Here is a 15324-nt window from a genome sequence, read left to right on the forward strand (position 1 = left end):
TATGTACTTCATGATTTCCCCTTTCAGGATTGGCTTTTACACACACTGGCATTCTTGTTGAAGGAAACAAAGACAACAATTTGTCAAATAGGAAAGAGTGCTGAGGAAAGCCAATCACAAGCCCTGGTGATATTGCTGGGAATATGTTAAAGTTAGTGGCCTGAGAGGAGTTACTGTCTTACTGCTTTGCAGTGACTCACTTTAAAGGCTACTGTAAAAACACAAGAATCTCAATAAATCAGGACAACAGGCAATATTTGTATCTATTTTAAAGCTGAATGTTTTCATATTTTGGGTATGGATTTGACATGAAAACCTGAATAACTAGAACAGGATTTTAAAAGCTTTTATTAGGAAATGTGTTAAACACTTTGAATTAGCGTAGCGTTTGTAGAAAAGCTGTAATGTCCTATCAGGTGATCTTGAAAATGGTGTAAGAAGTCTAATGCTGGGCACAGTATTCAAGAACATGAAATTCCACAGTTGGGGTAAGCAGCGTAAGAGATAAGAAAGCTTTATCTTTGCCAAAATGATGTACTTTGCACTGTTCTTCAGTTTCAGACACACAACTGATCCACCACTATAGATCTACAAGCAGGAAAGACTGTTTTCTGTGTGGCAGGGTTGAGAGAATAAGAAGTGGCACCCCTGTAAGACTGAAAGAGCCTTTCCTTCTGCTGCATCCTCTAACTTGGGCTGCCGTGCTGTTCTTACCAAAACTTCTGTTATCAATTTAAGAGGAAACAATCTGTGCTACTTCTGTAGTCAAACGTGTAATTTGAAATATTTAATATTTAATAAACTGTTAAAGTCAGAATATAACCTTTCAGAGGGATCAACTTGTTAACATAATCAGCTGTTTTCCCAGCAGAGTAAAGATGTATTCTCTTGGGTATCTTTTATAACCTCCTTACTCTGAGCCACGCTCGATAAAAATGCAGAAAGAAGTGGCTGAAAGGCAAATAGCAAATGTTAAAATTTATAAAAAGGTGACTATTCTAAAGCAAAGAAGCCCTATTTGGGTTCAATGTGGGTTGTTTTGCTTTAATTTCAGGCTTCCACTGCGCATAACTTTGAGAGGTGGAGGAAGACTCATCCAAATGGGCTTTGCAAAAATTTAACATCCAACAAGCAAGCACCTGCTGTGGTGAGGACAAGGTTTAGTTCTAAGAATTTCATAAATATTTATTTTCTATGAATATATGATTTCATCTTGCCAGAATATTAATATTTATATTTTTTTCTAGTTTCACAGTTGTTTTAGAGTCAGAAGAAGCAGGCATAGCAAGTGTGTCTGCTAAAACAGCTAAATTTAAACTGCACAGTTTTATTTAATATCACTAAGACAGAATATTTTAGCTGTTTTGGCGTGATGGTATTTAGAATAAAATGTTCTTTCACTTCCTAAAGCTCAAATACATGAAAATCTCAGCAATTGCTGGGAAAACTATTTTTAAGAGAAGAGGGGTACTGTGAAGGGGCAGGATTAAGCTGCTCATTTAAGGGCCTCCACCTCATAGAATAGATGCGGGTTTTGATCACCTTTTCCATCTCTTCAGCACAATGGGGAGCGATGCCCGAAACACCAGCGTGAGGTGGTGTGGGGCCCCGTGCCGGGGACACAGACCGAGCCTGGACCTCCTCACCGGCATCCACATTTTGGGCTTGATTCACATTTTGTGGGGGGACTGTGGCCGCGGCACCCTGCCCAGTGCGGCACTGAGCCTGCACGTAGAGCCCTCAGCGGTCTGCCTCCATCCCCCTTCCCTTGCTGTGGACGTTAGCAGGCTGCGAAGGCCGCAAGGAAAGCGCTTTCAGCCCGGCCCGGCCCGGCCCGGCCCGGGAAGCAGGCCGCTGGCAGCCGGCGGGAGCAGAGGCCCCGTCAAGCCCGCGTCGCCATGGCGACGGCGCGAGGCTGCTGCCATGGCGGAGAAGGAGGGGAACGGTGAGGGTAAGGCCAGGACCGGGGCCTCCCGCCCGGCGGAATGTACGGGAGGGCCGGGGGGGCCGGGCACCGGCCGAGGGGGACCCGCCTCGCCACGGCTTCCTGCGTCTGGCGGCGGGAGAGGCGGTAGCCGACGCGGTCTGCCCTGGCCGGGGCTGGTGCCAGGATGGCACACGGGCATTCACTGACGGACACAGTCATATACGTGCGTGTGTGCGCGCATTTATGCCTATGCATGCACACGTACCTACTTACACACGCGCATAAACACAGCCCCTGAGCCCCCGATCCCGTTCAAGGTGTCCACACCGGTGTCTCCACCTCAGGCCTGCCCCCAGCTCAGAGCCAAGGGGATGCCGCCAGCCGCCTGCTGCAATGCCACCCGTGGCCAATGCCACCCGTGGGCGATGGCCATGGGAGCTGACAGCCTTACGGTTGTGCTACTGCCATGCAGGGAGCACCTGGAGTTGATGGTGGTGGGGCCCACCGCCCTGTCACACAGGAGGGTGGCTTCCAGGGCAGCTGTGACGGCTGAACCAGCTGCTGGAGCCAGTTGGTCATCACCGCTTGCAGTCATTTGTGGATGCATCGGGCTCTCTCTGCCAGGAAAAAGTAATCTGTGCTGCTGATAGCACCATGGCTTATTTTTAGAGGCAAGTGTGTTCTACTTTAGGGAGTGTTGCCAGAAATTGCACTTTACAGGCTAAAGGTAGTTTCTCTTGCAAGGGTATTCAAGTGTCATTTCAAGGAAAACATACTTTCTGTAAAACTCACAATATTGTGACTTCTAAAATCTGTCCTTTCCATAAGTAAACTCGTGTATGTTGTAATAGTTTGCAAATTCTGAACATTGTATTTGAAATACTCTAAATAATGGATGGTTTTGTATTGTTTAGGAAAAATCCCAATGTATGCCGTAGAAAAGTCCTGTATAAATAGTTGCTGTAGATGGTGCTAAATTAGTAATTTGATTTTGGTAGAAGTATTTCTAGCTGCCTTCTGCAGCACGTCTTGCAGAAGTGAAGAAATAAGACTGATGTAGCTTCAGTGAGGACTGTTCTAAAGTATCATGCCTTTTATATTGTTTTTAATTTTTGTTTAGTCTTGTGGAAGAATATTTTTTGCTATTTCCAGTTTTGCAAATGAAGCTGAGGCACAGTGCTGGCAGAGGTAGATAGAGATGGTAGGATAACAGCCTAGAAGTCTGCAGAACCATCTGAGAAGAAGGAATCTAGTATTCTGGCAGGATAACAGTAATACTGGAACATTCTGGCTCCATATATTTCGGGCACCCATATGTAAAATACTGAGATTTTGCATCATTTTGTCAATCCACAGGCAGGAGCTCTTGGAGAAGGAAGGTCATGGGGGGGTTGGTTGTTTGATTAATGGCTTTTAATGCTGTTTTTGTAGTTTCACATTGAGAATACTTTGTAAGAAATTTACTGTATTACTGGAGGCAGACTCTTTGTTTTGTTTTGTTTTGTTTTGTTTTGTTTTTTTAATTCTTTTTTTTTTAACATAATCTTCTAGTGGAAAATTGTGCTGTTATCCTAAATGACCTTGATCCAGAAATGCCATTCCTGGCCCTACCAGACTTCCCAATGGGTTATGGAAAGTGACATATTGGGCTTTGTTTTCCTGCCTGTAGAATGAGTACAATAAATTGTACCAAACAGACAAGGTGTCTGACTGAGCTTCTGCCACTCACAAGAATCCCGGTCTGTTATTGGCAAACCAGCTGCTTATTGCCCTATAAAGGTGTCTCATTATTACAGACAGGGCTGAGGTAAACCAACAGTCAGTGTCTCATTAAACTGCAGAAGTAATCCCATAAGAGTTAAGGCCATTACACCCATTTAGAGTTACTAGTAGACTTCTTGCAGATAGCAGTTAGAGGGTTAATGAGGATTCCCTGCTTCTGGATTCACACATTGATCATGCTTTCTTTCAGACATGTGTTCCACATAGAATCATAGAATAATTAGGGTTGGAAAGGACCTTAAGGTCATCTAGTTCCAACCCCCCTGCCATGGGCAGGGACACCTTACGCTAAATTATATCACCCAAGGCCTCGTCCAACCCGGTCTTGAACATCTGTGCAAACTGCAACTTTTACTTTCTTATGCTTCAAACAGAATGATAACCTTAGTTGTATTGTCAAATAACTAGTCTTTAGGGTATTCCTCTCAGTTCTTTGCAGAATTTCAGTTCCACCAGCTTTCATGGTGAAAGTTTCCCTCAGGCCCTATCAGAGTTAAATGCCTGCTTAAATGTTTTTACACATGTACATGATGTACACAAGGCCAAAATCCTCTTGTACATCATGTTACTCACATGAGCATTACCCCCTAACTTATGCAAGTCTTATGAATAAAATCTTGTCTGTGCATAAGTGTTAATGGGATCACACCCATACTATCTCTAGCTTCATATTTTATGTATGAATTTATATCCCTAACTTATGCTTTCAACATTGTTTAATGTTTTTTCTTCATACCCATCTGATTACACTATAATGTTTGCTTAATCTTTCTCTTCCGTATATTTGCTATCTTCCCTCCTATCATTCTTTCCCTTTTTCTGCTACTTAATTCAGTCTGTCTGTTCTTCCATTTGCTCTCAGATACTGTCTTTGTACTTTGACATAGCATGTCAGATTTTCTAAGTTTTAATATCTCTGATCTCAATACTAATATTACTAAAATGTGAAAGCAAAATGTCATTCTGGGAGTGCCTGAAGTAGAACTAGACAGAAGACAGGACATATTTTTATCCAGCTGGGATTTAAGAAATCACATGAAAGTACATAAAGGAAAGAACACTCAGTGTTCCTATATCATTATGTAATTGATCAGTATTACAGTTTTTCTAAGACCATATTCTTTGTGCAAGATAGCTCACATTTAAAATGAGATTAATAAGTCATGAATCTTAATCCAAAGGAATGTATATCCTGGCATCTATCAGAAACAGGGTGGCCAGCAGGACTAGGGAAGTGATCATCCCCCTGTACTGGTGGGGCTGCACTTCAAATACTACTTTCAGTTCTGGGCCTGTCACTGTAAGAGAGATAATGAGGTGCTGGAGTGGGTCCAGAAAAGGGCAGCGGAGCTGGTGAAGGGTCTGGAGAATAAGTCTTATGAGGGACAGCTGAGGGAACTGGGATTGTTTTGTCTGAAGAAGAGACGGCTCGGGGGAGACCTTACCACTCTCTACAACTACCTGAAAGGAGGTTGTAGTGAGGTGAAGGTCAGTCTCTTATCCCAAGTAACAAGTGCTAGAACAAGAGGTAATGGCCTCAAGCTGCACCAAGGGAGGTTTAGATTGGATATTTGAAAAAATTTCTTCACCAAAAAGGGAGTTAGGCATTGGAATAGGCTGTCCAAGAAAGCAGTGGAATCACTATCCTTGGAAGTGTTCAAAAACCTTGTAGACGAGGCCCTTAGTGACATGGTCTAGTGGTGGTCCTGGGGTAATGATTAGACTTGAGGATCTTAAAGATCTTTTCCAACCTAGTTGATTCTGTGATTCTGTATTAAATAGTCTGAGCTCTGGTTCACCCATGTATTTCCATTTGAAACCAAGTAACTATTTCTGGGTAACAGATGTCTTCCAGAAAGATTATGGTGTGAAGACCTACAGACATGGAGAATAACCATTCTACTATGATGGTTTTCTCTGGCAAATGGTTAGTAGTTGTTCTCGGTAGTTTGAGTTACAGCTGTAGTATGTAATCAGGTTTCACAGGTCTTCTTCCCCACTCACAGAACAGTCACATGAAGGTTGTTAGTGGAGAGGGGAAAGAGTTTTCACCCCAAGTTTAGTGTCTTATGTAAATACAGTAACTGTTCAATCATACATATTTATCTCTCTCTAATTGCCCCAGTTTGCTGCATGGCATGCTGGTGAAATCGGAGATGTACTTGGAGCTTACATTTGGTGAGAACTAGCTACATTTCGCATTCAACTTTTACCTTCTGGCAAAGAAGAAGAGCTGCTCCTGCTTCATGTGCCCTGCTGTGTCTGGATGTAGGGTCTAATCCTTCCTTCTCCATGGCACATGGCTCTGCCTGGATTCTGTATCAGTAGAGATATTGAAAATGTGCTGCCACTGCTCATTCAGTTTTGATGAAGTTGCACGTCCAAGCTTGGAGAGTCTAGTAGCTGCCATAAGTACTGTAGGCAGTTGTAACCATTAATTCTGCTCAGAGCTCACTTAATTAACATAAGAGTTTCAAATCTGGTACGGGAAAGTGCTTAAGCTCTTTATGACTTTGGGGAATCCCGCTGAATGGGATAACATGATGCACATGACGTTTAAGCACGTGAGTACATTTAAGGGTCTTGCTGTATTGAGGATTAAAAAATGTATTGTTGAGTGTTTTGCAAATAAGCATCAATGTTTGAAAGGTACGGAGGCTGTGGATTTCGCAGTCACACAATAAACCTTCAGGCTAAAGTAGTCCATCAAACAAATTATCTCTGATTTAAAAAGTGGCAGTGTTTCATTTATGGGAAACAATACAAAATTAGTATGGGTTGTTAAGAATAAGCAGCTTTCACAAGGCTCAAGCAAGTAATATTTCAGCTCTAGAAGAAAGTCTGAATATATGAAATCACTTAGGAAATCAGTTTTATCACAGTGGAATTTACAGATGAACACTATATTTTTATATCATCTTGTGGACACTGCTGTGAGAAATTACACTAGGAGAAAAGTTTATAGCTTTTATTAGACTGTAAAGCAGTTTAACTTGCACCTTGACATCAGAGGTGTGTTTTAATATTTGTACTTATTTCAGAGTGAAGAAAAAAATAAATTATGTCCCTCTCCCATAGAGAAACACAGGCTGTAGATTGGATCCTCTTGGCTGTACTCCTGTACTTAAAGTTGATCTCAAATGGATGTAGAATAGGTAGCTGCAGATTGACAGGTTTCTTGTTCCCGTGGTGCATAAAATGGCACAACTTTTTAGTTTGGCTCTTATTGAATAAAAAATTGCCTGGTTTGCAGGAAGTCTTTAAACTCTTTCGTCTTTTAAACAATGCCAACTAGCACATACACAGCGCTGAGAGGGAGCTTGAGAGCTCCCACAAATTATCTTTTCAACAATAGTTAACATGTTATTAAGAATTTCCATGTCTACATACTAATTCTCAGATCTGAGGGGTTGGGTTTGTTTTTTTCACAATTTAGGAGTACCGCTATTTTGTCTGAGCAGATACTGCTATTGGCAATGAAAGGTGGCTAAAGGCTGGGGAAGGGAAATGGTCTTTCAGGCAGCAGGGGTCTGACATGAGCCTGTTGTCAGATGTGCTCAGGGTTTATCCCTGAGCTGGGAGGTGGCTCAGGTTTATCCCTGAGGTGGGAGGTGACCATGCAGCCAGAAGTGCTGGTCACACCACTGCTCTGCCCCAGCCAAATCCTGCCGCTGCTCTTCCTGCCATGGAGGTATGGTTGAGGTGTTAACAACCATAGTTTTCACAAGCTTACCAAGTTTCATCTTAAAACCAGTCAGGATTATTGTGTTGCTGGAGTAAGGTCACAGGAGGTCCTGGACCGTTCCTGCCTATGATCAGGTTGAAAATTGGACATGAATTCTGAAATTTACCTATAAAGAGTTTGTATCCTTTTTTTTCTTTCCTGTTTGACCGTTTTCTCCTTTAGTTTAGCCTGACTTAGACAGTTACATAAATAAGTCTTACTCGTCATTGATGATAAATGTAAATTACTTAAATTTGTCAGCTGAAATGCTGTTCAGATTCATAATATTATGCTTAGGCAAACAAAAAGAAAATTGGAGGATAGTATTCATTCATGATATATAAAGAAAGTTGTTTATCACCGTGATACTTTCAAGACAGGCCCTTAAAAATCAAGCAGCTGCAGCAAACCCTGGTAATCCCTTGCCGTTTTGTTTCACTGTAACCTTTTTCCTTTGCTTGGTCAAAGCTCTCAGCCAGGCTACTGTAGATAAATTTGCAACCAGTCTAGGAACTGTATTTTTTTTTTAACCCATTTGAGATCCTGTCAGGCAAATTGAAGGGTTTGTGATATGAACAGCATGTATTAAAGTTGTAGTTAAAACCCCTCATTCTCTCATTACACTGTAGGCAGTTACAGTTCTTTCAAGAGAAGGTGGTTTACAAACTGCTATATTCTAGTAGTGCTACTGTGGTGCTCTAGTTAAACCTTGTAATGGTTTATGTTTAAAATAAATTACTTCTCAGAGTGCTAATATCCACTTGATTCTCGTCCCTGCTTCCTGACCACTTGAGCAATCAGTGTGCAGAGACACTCTAGCAGGCATAGTCAGTTTATGAGGCGTGTGGTGCTGCCACACATGCAATCAGGTGTACATGCACACTGTTGGTGACAAGTTTACACAGTGCCCTTTGGGGCCATCCCACCTCACTGGCAGCGAGCTGCTGCTGTGGGGCACACAGCACCCTGTGCACTATGGCATTTTGGTGGAGCTTTGGGTAGTTCATATGTGTCAGGGCTGTGGGGTCAGAGTTGTCTTTTGTGACTCTGCCATCTGCTTCTGGGGCCAGCACTGTGCAGAGTCCCGGAAAAAACAGAGACAAATGCCTTATGTGACCACACAGCATAGCAGCATGGGTTGTATTCTGTTGCAGTGTCCAGCCTATGTATGCTCTTCCTTTTCAGCAGCATCTTCCTCTCAGCATCACCAGGAGACCTATATATCCTTGCAGGGCAGTTTGCTGTTAGTGATGAAAGAGAATGTAAGTATGGGCTAGACATAACTTTTTCATTATATCCCAGGTGTGTCTGAGATGAAAGATATGGAACAAATTGCGACAGTGGAGATTACTGTTTTTGCCAGCTCTGAACTGCAGCTGAAGTGCTGACTGGTACAACTGCCAGAGTTGGGATTTCAGGGATGTGCAAAATGTCCTTAATGGAGATTTATGCTTGAGCTTACCTCTGCCTTATGAAAAGGGAGACTGCATGCAGCCAATATTGCCTTTAAAAAAGGTGTCATAATTTTTTTACAGGTTAACAAATGTCAAGTGCTTTCATTTCACTATAGGAAGGAAAACATCATGACTTTCTTCAAGAGAAGTGCAAGATATTAATTGCATATTATCAGTGAATTACAGAAATACAGGAGGCAACCCAGATCTATGCATGGATGGGGCTTCCTTGTTTTCTTTGGGTGACTGGAGGCATATCTCCAGATCCTCTGCTCAGACGAGATGATCTTTATATCAAAAGGAAATGATTTCCCCCCATCCTTCTGCAAGTTAGTGTGACAAGGCATGCTCTCAGTGTCAGTTGTTTGCAATGGCAAGTATTTGGCAGCTTGTCTGTGGACACCAGCTAGAAGAAGGAGAGCTTTGCTGTCAGAGCTGGACCTGTGTACAGTATTAGGGTGAGTGATACTATCCAGAGCTTGCTGCTTTGGCTCGTGAAGCTCCAGGCTTTTGTGAAGTCAGACTCAGCCACCGTTTGTGTACCTGCAAAATGATGATGTGCTTGGCTTGCTGAAATGTAAGTCATTATTAAGACCTGTTAGGTCCAATTTGGATACATGTTTCTTCCCAAGAGTCCTTATTGCATGCTGCTTCCAAAGGAATAATCTGCAACAGTTGTGAGGCCTGTGGAACTAAAGCAGCATGGCTGTGGGTCCTGAGAGCTGTAGTTGAACATTTCATGCTGTGACCTGATTGTTGCTCTAAAAATGTTACAGCAACTCTTAACATAAAATGTTTGACAGCTTATCAGATGAAAATGTGTATTGTTATGACCCAGGACTCAGTAGTTTTTTTCTGTCCTGTAACTGCTTCATGCCAGAGTCTTGAGGACTGTCTCATCCAACCCTTCCCCCCCAAGTAGTGCAAAAAGGCAAAATAGGTTTGAGAAAAAAAAAAAAGTTTCAACACATGACCAAATATTAGGGTGGGGGGGAAAGAAATTGGCTTTTCTACAAGCACTCTGCAGCAACAAGTGCACAAAGTGTGGGCAGACAGGCTTGTGTGAAACCTGGGAAGAGGAAAACCACTATGGATGGTCAGGGTAGGTGCTGTTGTATTTTAAAAGATGCCTGGGAGGCCTGCCAAGCATTTCTGCTGTAAATAACAATGACTCCAGATTCTTTCAAGTGCTAAGAGATTATCCCTGCTTTTTATCTAAGGTTTGGGCATACACGGGGCATAACCCGCACGCATTCCTTCTGTTTCCCAGTGCTATGTATTCTCCAGAGGATATAGGCAATGTGCTGTTTGTTACTGTTCACAGCATGACCCTGCACTGTTTAATACAGGGGTGACAGTGGGTTAGGATCCAAGGAATAAGGTGCTTAAGAAGGCCAGGTCAAGGCATTAGCTCTCACTATTGACTGTTTCAGAGCTCAGAGAGGCTTTGTACTCGGGGCGATAAAAATCTATAAGCCGTAGTTATAGGGAAAGGTGCAAGATGGAGCTATGAAGTTGCACAGCAATGTGTTTATCACTGGGTGCTAGCTGCAGTATTCCCAACAGCCGGGGGACAGTTGGAGATGGCAGGAGGAGCTCGGGGCTGTGGCCAGATATTGCTACATGCAGTCCTTAGAGAAGCAGCAGAACATCATCAGGTTGGAGCTGGAGAAGGGCTGAGTGCCAGGTATGTGCTTGTGCATTTCCCTGCTACCTACATGTAGTAATCCTTCAGCACAGTGTCATCCTGGCTGGTCAGAACAGAGAGCAGAAAACTTGCCTGTGCTGCTGCATATGTGAGGAATTAACCTGCATGGCCATTTCCTAACGGAAGGGCTTCTGCCTAGTACCACCACCAAGGCAGTAGGTGACAGCCTCTGCTGAACTATTTTCCTTGCAGATGTTAGAGGAATGCTGTAGCATGGCTTACAAATTACTCACTAGAAAATGTGTCAAAATGTCTTTCAGTTTTAACTTGAATTAGGCCAACTTGCGGTTTTCTTTTCTGACTTTTTTTTTAATGGGCATGCTGCTGGGTCCATAACACTTCATCAGCAGGAGAATCTAGTGCTGTAGCCAGGTCCTGGCCCCAGCCTGCATACTTCCATTTCTAAGGCCTGGACTAGCCCATCTCAGCTAGGTGCTGCTATGGGCAGCTGCCTGAGCTTGTGGTGAGGCAGGAATCCCTGCCAGAGTCTGTCTCATCTTAATTTGTTTGACCTGGAACATGATGCATGCTACATACCAGGTGCATGGTCATGCCAATCAGCCAGCCACCGCACCTCCATTTCTCCTCTTCGGCCTATACAGAGCAAATCACAATTTATTCTGTCCAATGACGGTAGAAAGGACTTCTTCCACATCACCCCACCAGAAAAAAATAAAAATGAAAAAATGGAACAATTGAGCACCCATCAAACCTCAGACAGAGCTTCAGGTTTGAACTCTAGCTGAGTACAGCTAGGTAGTGTTCCTTGGTCATTTCGCAGGATTGCAGGCTTCTCTGCTGATGATCATGAAGACTGGTGCTCCAGCATATATAGATATATGTGCAGATGTAGCATATCTGCACAGAGTGTGTACAGGAAAAACATCAAGGCATATTTCGTTGAGCTTTTCCTGGGATACTTGAAGTACTGTCACTGACATGGATTGTTATGTACCTGTGCGGAATCACTCAGAAGAGGTGCCTCCAAGAGAATGGATTTTTCCTTAGCAAACCATATGACTATAGATTCCTTCCCCAGTACATCTTGGGTTTGTGCAGACTGAACTTGCCCTCACCAACAAGCTGCTCAGGAACAATTTGAGCAGCAGGAAGGGAGGATTTTCTTGTCTGTAGGGCAGGGGAGAGACTAATCACATGCAGCACATGAAGAGAAGCGAAGATTATGATGCCAAAAGCATAAAGCTGGGAAGGGAGGTTCAGCAGAGCAAATAGGTGCTATGCTGGAGGTCCTCCAGGGGAAAGTGAGCAGAGTTGACAAGCAGTGTCAGCCACCTCTGCCTGTGTTCATTGGTGTGTAAGGAGCCCAGGCAGCTAGTAGGAAGGGCAGAGTCATATCCCTTACCACATCTTCAGCACACGCTGATGATTTTTGTCTTCAATGGCACAAAACTCACAGTCTGTTTTCCATACGCCTTCCTCACGAGCAAACTTGCCACATGTCCAGCCCTGAAGAGCACTGGAGTTGTACAAACTGTAAGAAGCACAATATGCCATTAGCAGGACTCCTAGGAACCAGTCCCACTCAGCCAATGCTAACCCTGCCCCTCTTCCCTTCACTTGCAAATTCTGCTTGGTTATAAATAGTTTGAGTAAGTTTAGAGTAAGTTTGGCTTGTGTTTTGTGTGTAAAGTCCTTATGCCTTTTATTTCTTTGAAACAAATTGCAATTCTCCATTCTGAGGACCTCCAGAAAGAGCTGTGTGGAACCAGGAAAATGAATGCTTTTGTTTCAGAAGCCTTGGAACAAGGAGGCTGTAAGGGTCGTAGTATAGGAAGTGATGCAGAAAATATCTGTTTATTGGTCCCATTCAACATATGGACAATTCTGTGTTACAGCAAGCATCTGTTAAGGAATTTGTGGAGGGAGCAAGGGTATCCCTTGTAATTTGCCCTTCTCCATTCCCACAGGCAAATACATTATCTGCAGCAAGCCCAGGCAGTGGTTGTAGTTCCGCTGGGGCTTCATGTTGACATACTTTGCCATCCGCATCCCTTGGCTTTAAGAAACACAGTGCAGGCTCTGGACAGAGCAAGCGAACAGGATCCTGGTAAGGATGTGGGAGGCAGGTTTAACGTAGCAGCTGTTCAAGCTGTTGTGTCATTATGACTCAGAGCAGATAGGTGTGAGTTATCAAGTACTGAAGATGCAGAGTGATCTCTGTGGACCAGTGTGGGGGCAGTTCGCCCAGCACAGACCAGGCAAAACAGTGGCATCTTGCAAGAGCAACCAGAAGTAACAGCATTAATATGACTTTGATGGCCTTTTCCCATGAGGGAAAGAAATGTATTTTTCTGTTAATGGAACGTATTTGATTCGGAAGGGAGGGCAATAGCTAAGATTCGCCATGACTCCAACACCTCTGGGGAGATAATGAGGACAAGAACTTTATGAATAGTGGATATTCCCTTTCAAATTAGTGACACTTTAATATGAACTGTGTTTTGGACGCAGTGTGAAGGATGGATTTAAACACCTTTGTATATACTAGGTGATGAAAGGCATTGACTGTTAATGGCTTCTTTCCTAGCTTGATGTGGCCTGTTTTGTTCCACGTTATAGTGTCAGTTAGATTAAGACTTTTATGAGCAACTACAATCTTGCCTGTTTATCAAAGTAGCAGTAGTTTCTACATTTTGTTTCTCAACAGTTGAGTTAGTTTGTTAGTTGCTCCATTAGTTTTGTTAGTTTTGGTTCCCATGTGAATTAAGACATCTGAATCTGTGGTAAATTAGAATGCCATGGCATTTAAAATGCCACCTACTGAAGAATCAAAACCTAGGGTAATATCCAGGATATCTTGTTTCATCAGCAAAAGTTACTGGCAACTTCTAAGTCCATTAGTTGTCACCAGCTATCACAAATGATGTATTTTGCATATTAGTATATTGTTGCATTTTTCAACTTTGAGGCTGAAATGCACAGTTATTAAGTCATTTTTGAAAGTCTTTAATGCATTTATCATAGAATCATAGTGTAGTTAGGGTTGGAAAGGACGTTAAGGTCATCTAGTTCCAACCCCCCTGCCATGAAGAGTCCTTCGGCAGCATCCTTATGGGTCCCCTTCAGATACTGGAAGGCTGCTATGAGGTCTCCAAGCAGCCTTCTCTTCTCCAGGCTGAACAGCCCCAATTTTCTCAGCCTGTCTTCATGTGGGAAGTGCTCTAGTACCCTGATCCCTGGCAGTGTTCAAGGCCAGGTTGGACAGAGCCTTGGGTGACATGGTTTAGTGGCAGGTGTTCCTGCCCATGGCAGGGAGATTGGAACTAGATGATCTTAAGGTCCTTTCCATCCCTAACTATTCTATGATTCTATGATCATCCTCGTGGCCCTCCTCTGGACTCGTTCCGACAGTTCCATGTCCTTTTTATGTTGAGGACACCAGAACTGCACACAATACTCCAAGTGAGGTCTCCCGAGAGCAGAGTAGAGGGGCAGAGTCGCCTCCTTTGTCCTGCTGGTCACGCTCCTTTTGATGCAGCCCAGGATACAGTTGGCTTTCTGGGCTGCAAGCGCACACTGAAGGTGGCTCATGTTCATTTTCTCATGAACCAACACCCCCAAGTCCTTCTCCGCAAGGCTGCTCTGAATCTCTTCTCTGCTCAACCTGTGGCTGTGCCTGGGATTGCTCTGACACAGGTGTAGGACCTTGCACTTGGCATGGTTAAACTTCATGAGGTTGGAATCAGCCCACCTCACAAGTGTGTCAAGGTCCCTCTGGATGGCATTCCTTCCCTCCAGCGTATCAACCGAACCACACAGCTTGGTGTCATCGGCAAACTAGCTGAGGGTGCACTCAATCCCACTGTCCATGTCACCCACAAAGATGTTGAGCAACAGCAGTCCCAACACCGATCCCTGAGGGACACCACTCGTTACTGGTCTCCAGCCGGACACTGAGCCATTGACCACAACTCTTTGTGTGTGGCCATCCAGCCAGTTCTTTATCCACCGAGTGGTCCATCCATCAAGCATCTATCTATAGTGTGCTTCATCCACAGAGTCCTTTTGATCAGGACATCTGTAACAGGTTCCCACAGCAATGTCCCCCATCACTGTTCTCCCTTTAACCCTGACCCACAAACTCTCTGTTGACTGCTCACCTGTCCCCAGGCAGAGTTCCATACTCTCCAGCCTATCCCTAGCAAAAATAGCAACTCCCCCTCCCCGCCCGCCCAGCCTGTCTTTTCTAAAGAGCCTGTAACCTTCCATTCCAACACTCCTCTCATAGGAGCCATCCCACCATGTTTCTGTGATACTTAAATATTTATCAACTTCTAATGGAAATAACCAAAATATTTCCATTATGGTTAAATTCTATGGTTAAATTAAACTCTTTTATTTCGTATTACTAGCATAATTTTATAAAACAATCTAATTTCTATAGCCAAAGCTGGAGTCAAGGTAGTGCTTACTTTTTTACATCTCTTTATTATGTATTTTGCCCATGTTACAATTGTCTTATGTAAATAAGACAAAAAGGAATAATTGTGTTTAGTATTTTTGTGTCAGAATTTAAAGCAGCTTTTGCGGTTAACTTTTCCACAGCCGTCGTCAAACTGACAGCCTGTATTTTATTATCAGACATAAAACTAATTAACTGTTTTTTCTAAACCCCTATTTGCTGCTGGTTGTTTTGTTCTCATGGTTGTTTGCACTATGGGCCATGGGGCTGTGCAAAGATTGTTCTCATTGCTCCTCTCTAAGAGCT

The 15324-nt window shown here is 43.4% G+C and overlaps 1 protein-coding gene across 1 annotated transcript in view; it reads left to right on the top strand.

Moving 5' to 3' along the window:
* Positions 1-1747: 1747 nt before the first annotated feature.
* The window catches only part of EFCAB2 (EF-hand calcium binding domain 2), a 33739-nt gene continuing 20162 nt past the window's right edge, over positions 1748-15324 (top strand). The window contains exon 1 of the mRNA XM_062629461.1: positions 1748-1951. Within this exon, the coding sequence (XP_062485445.1) occupies positions 1924-1951 (28 nt within the window). The 5' untranslated portion in view covers positions 1748-1923. The remainder of the gene's footprint in view (positions 1952-15324) is intronic.

The sequence above is a fragment of the Pezoporus occidentalis genome, unplaced genomic scaffold (genome assembly GCF_034315485.1).
Source record: "Pezoporus occidentalis ecotype Australia unplaced genomic scaffold, CSIRO_AGI_Poc_V1 ctg34, whole genome shotgun sequence".
NCBI lineage: Eukaryota > Metazoa > Chordata > Aves > Psittaciformes > Psittacidae > Pezoporus > Pezoporus occidentalis.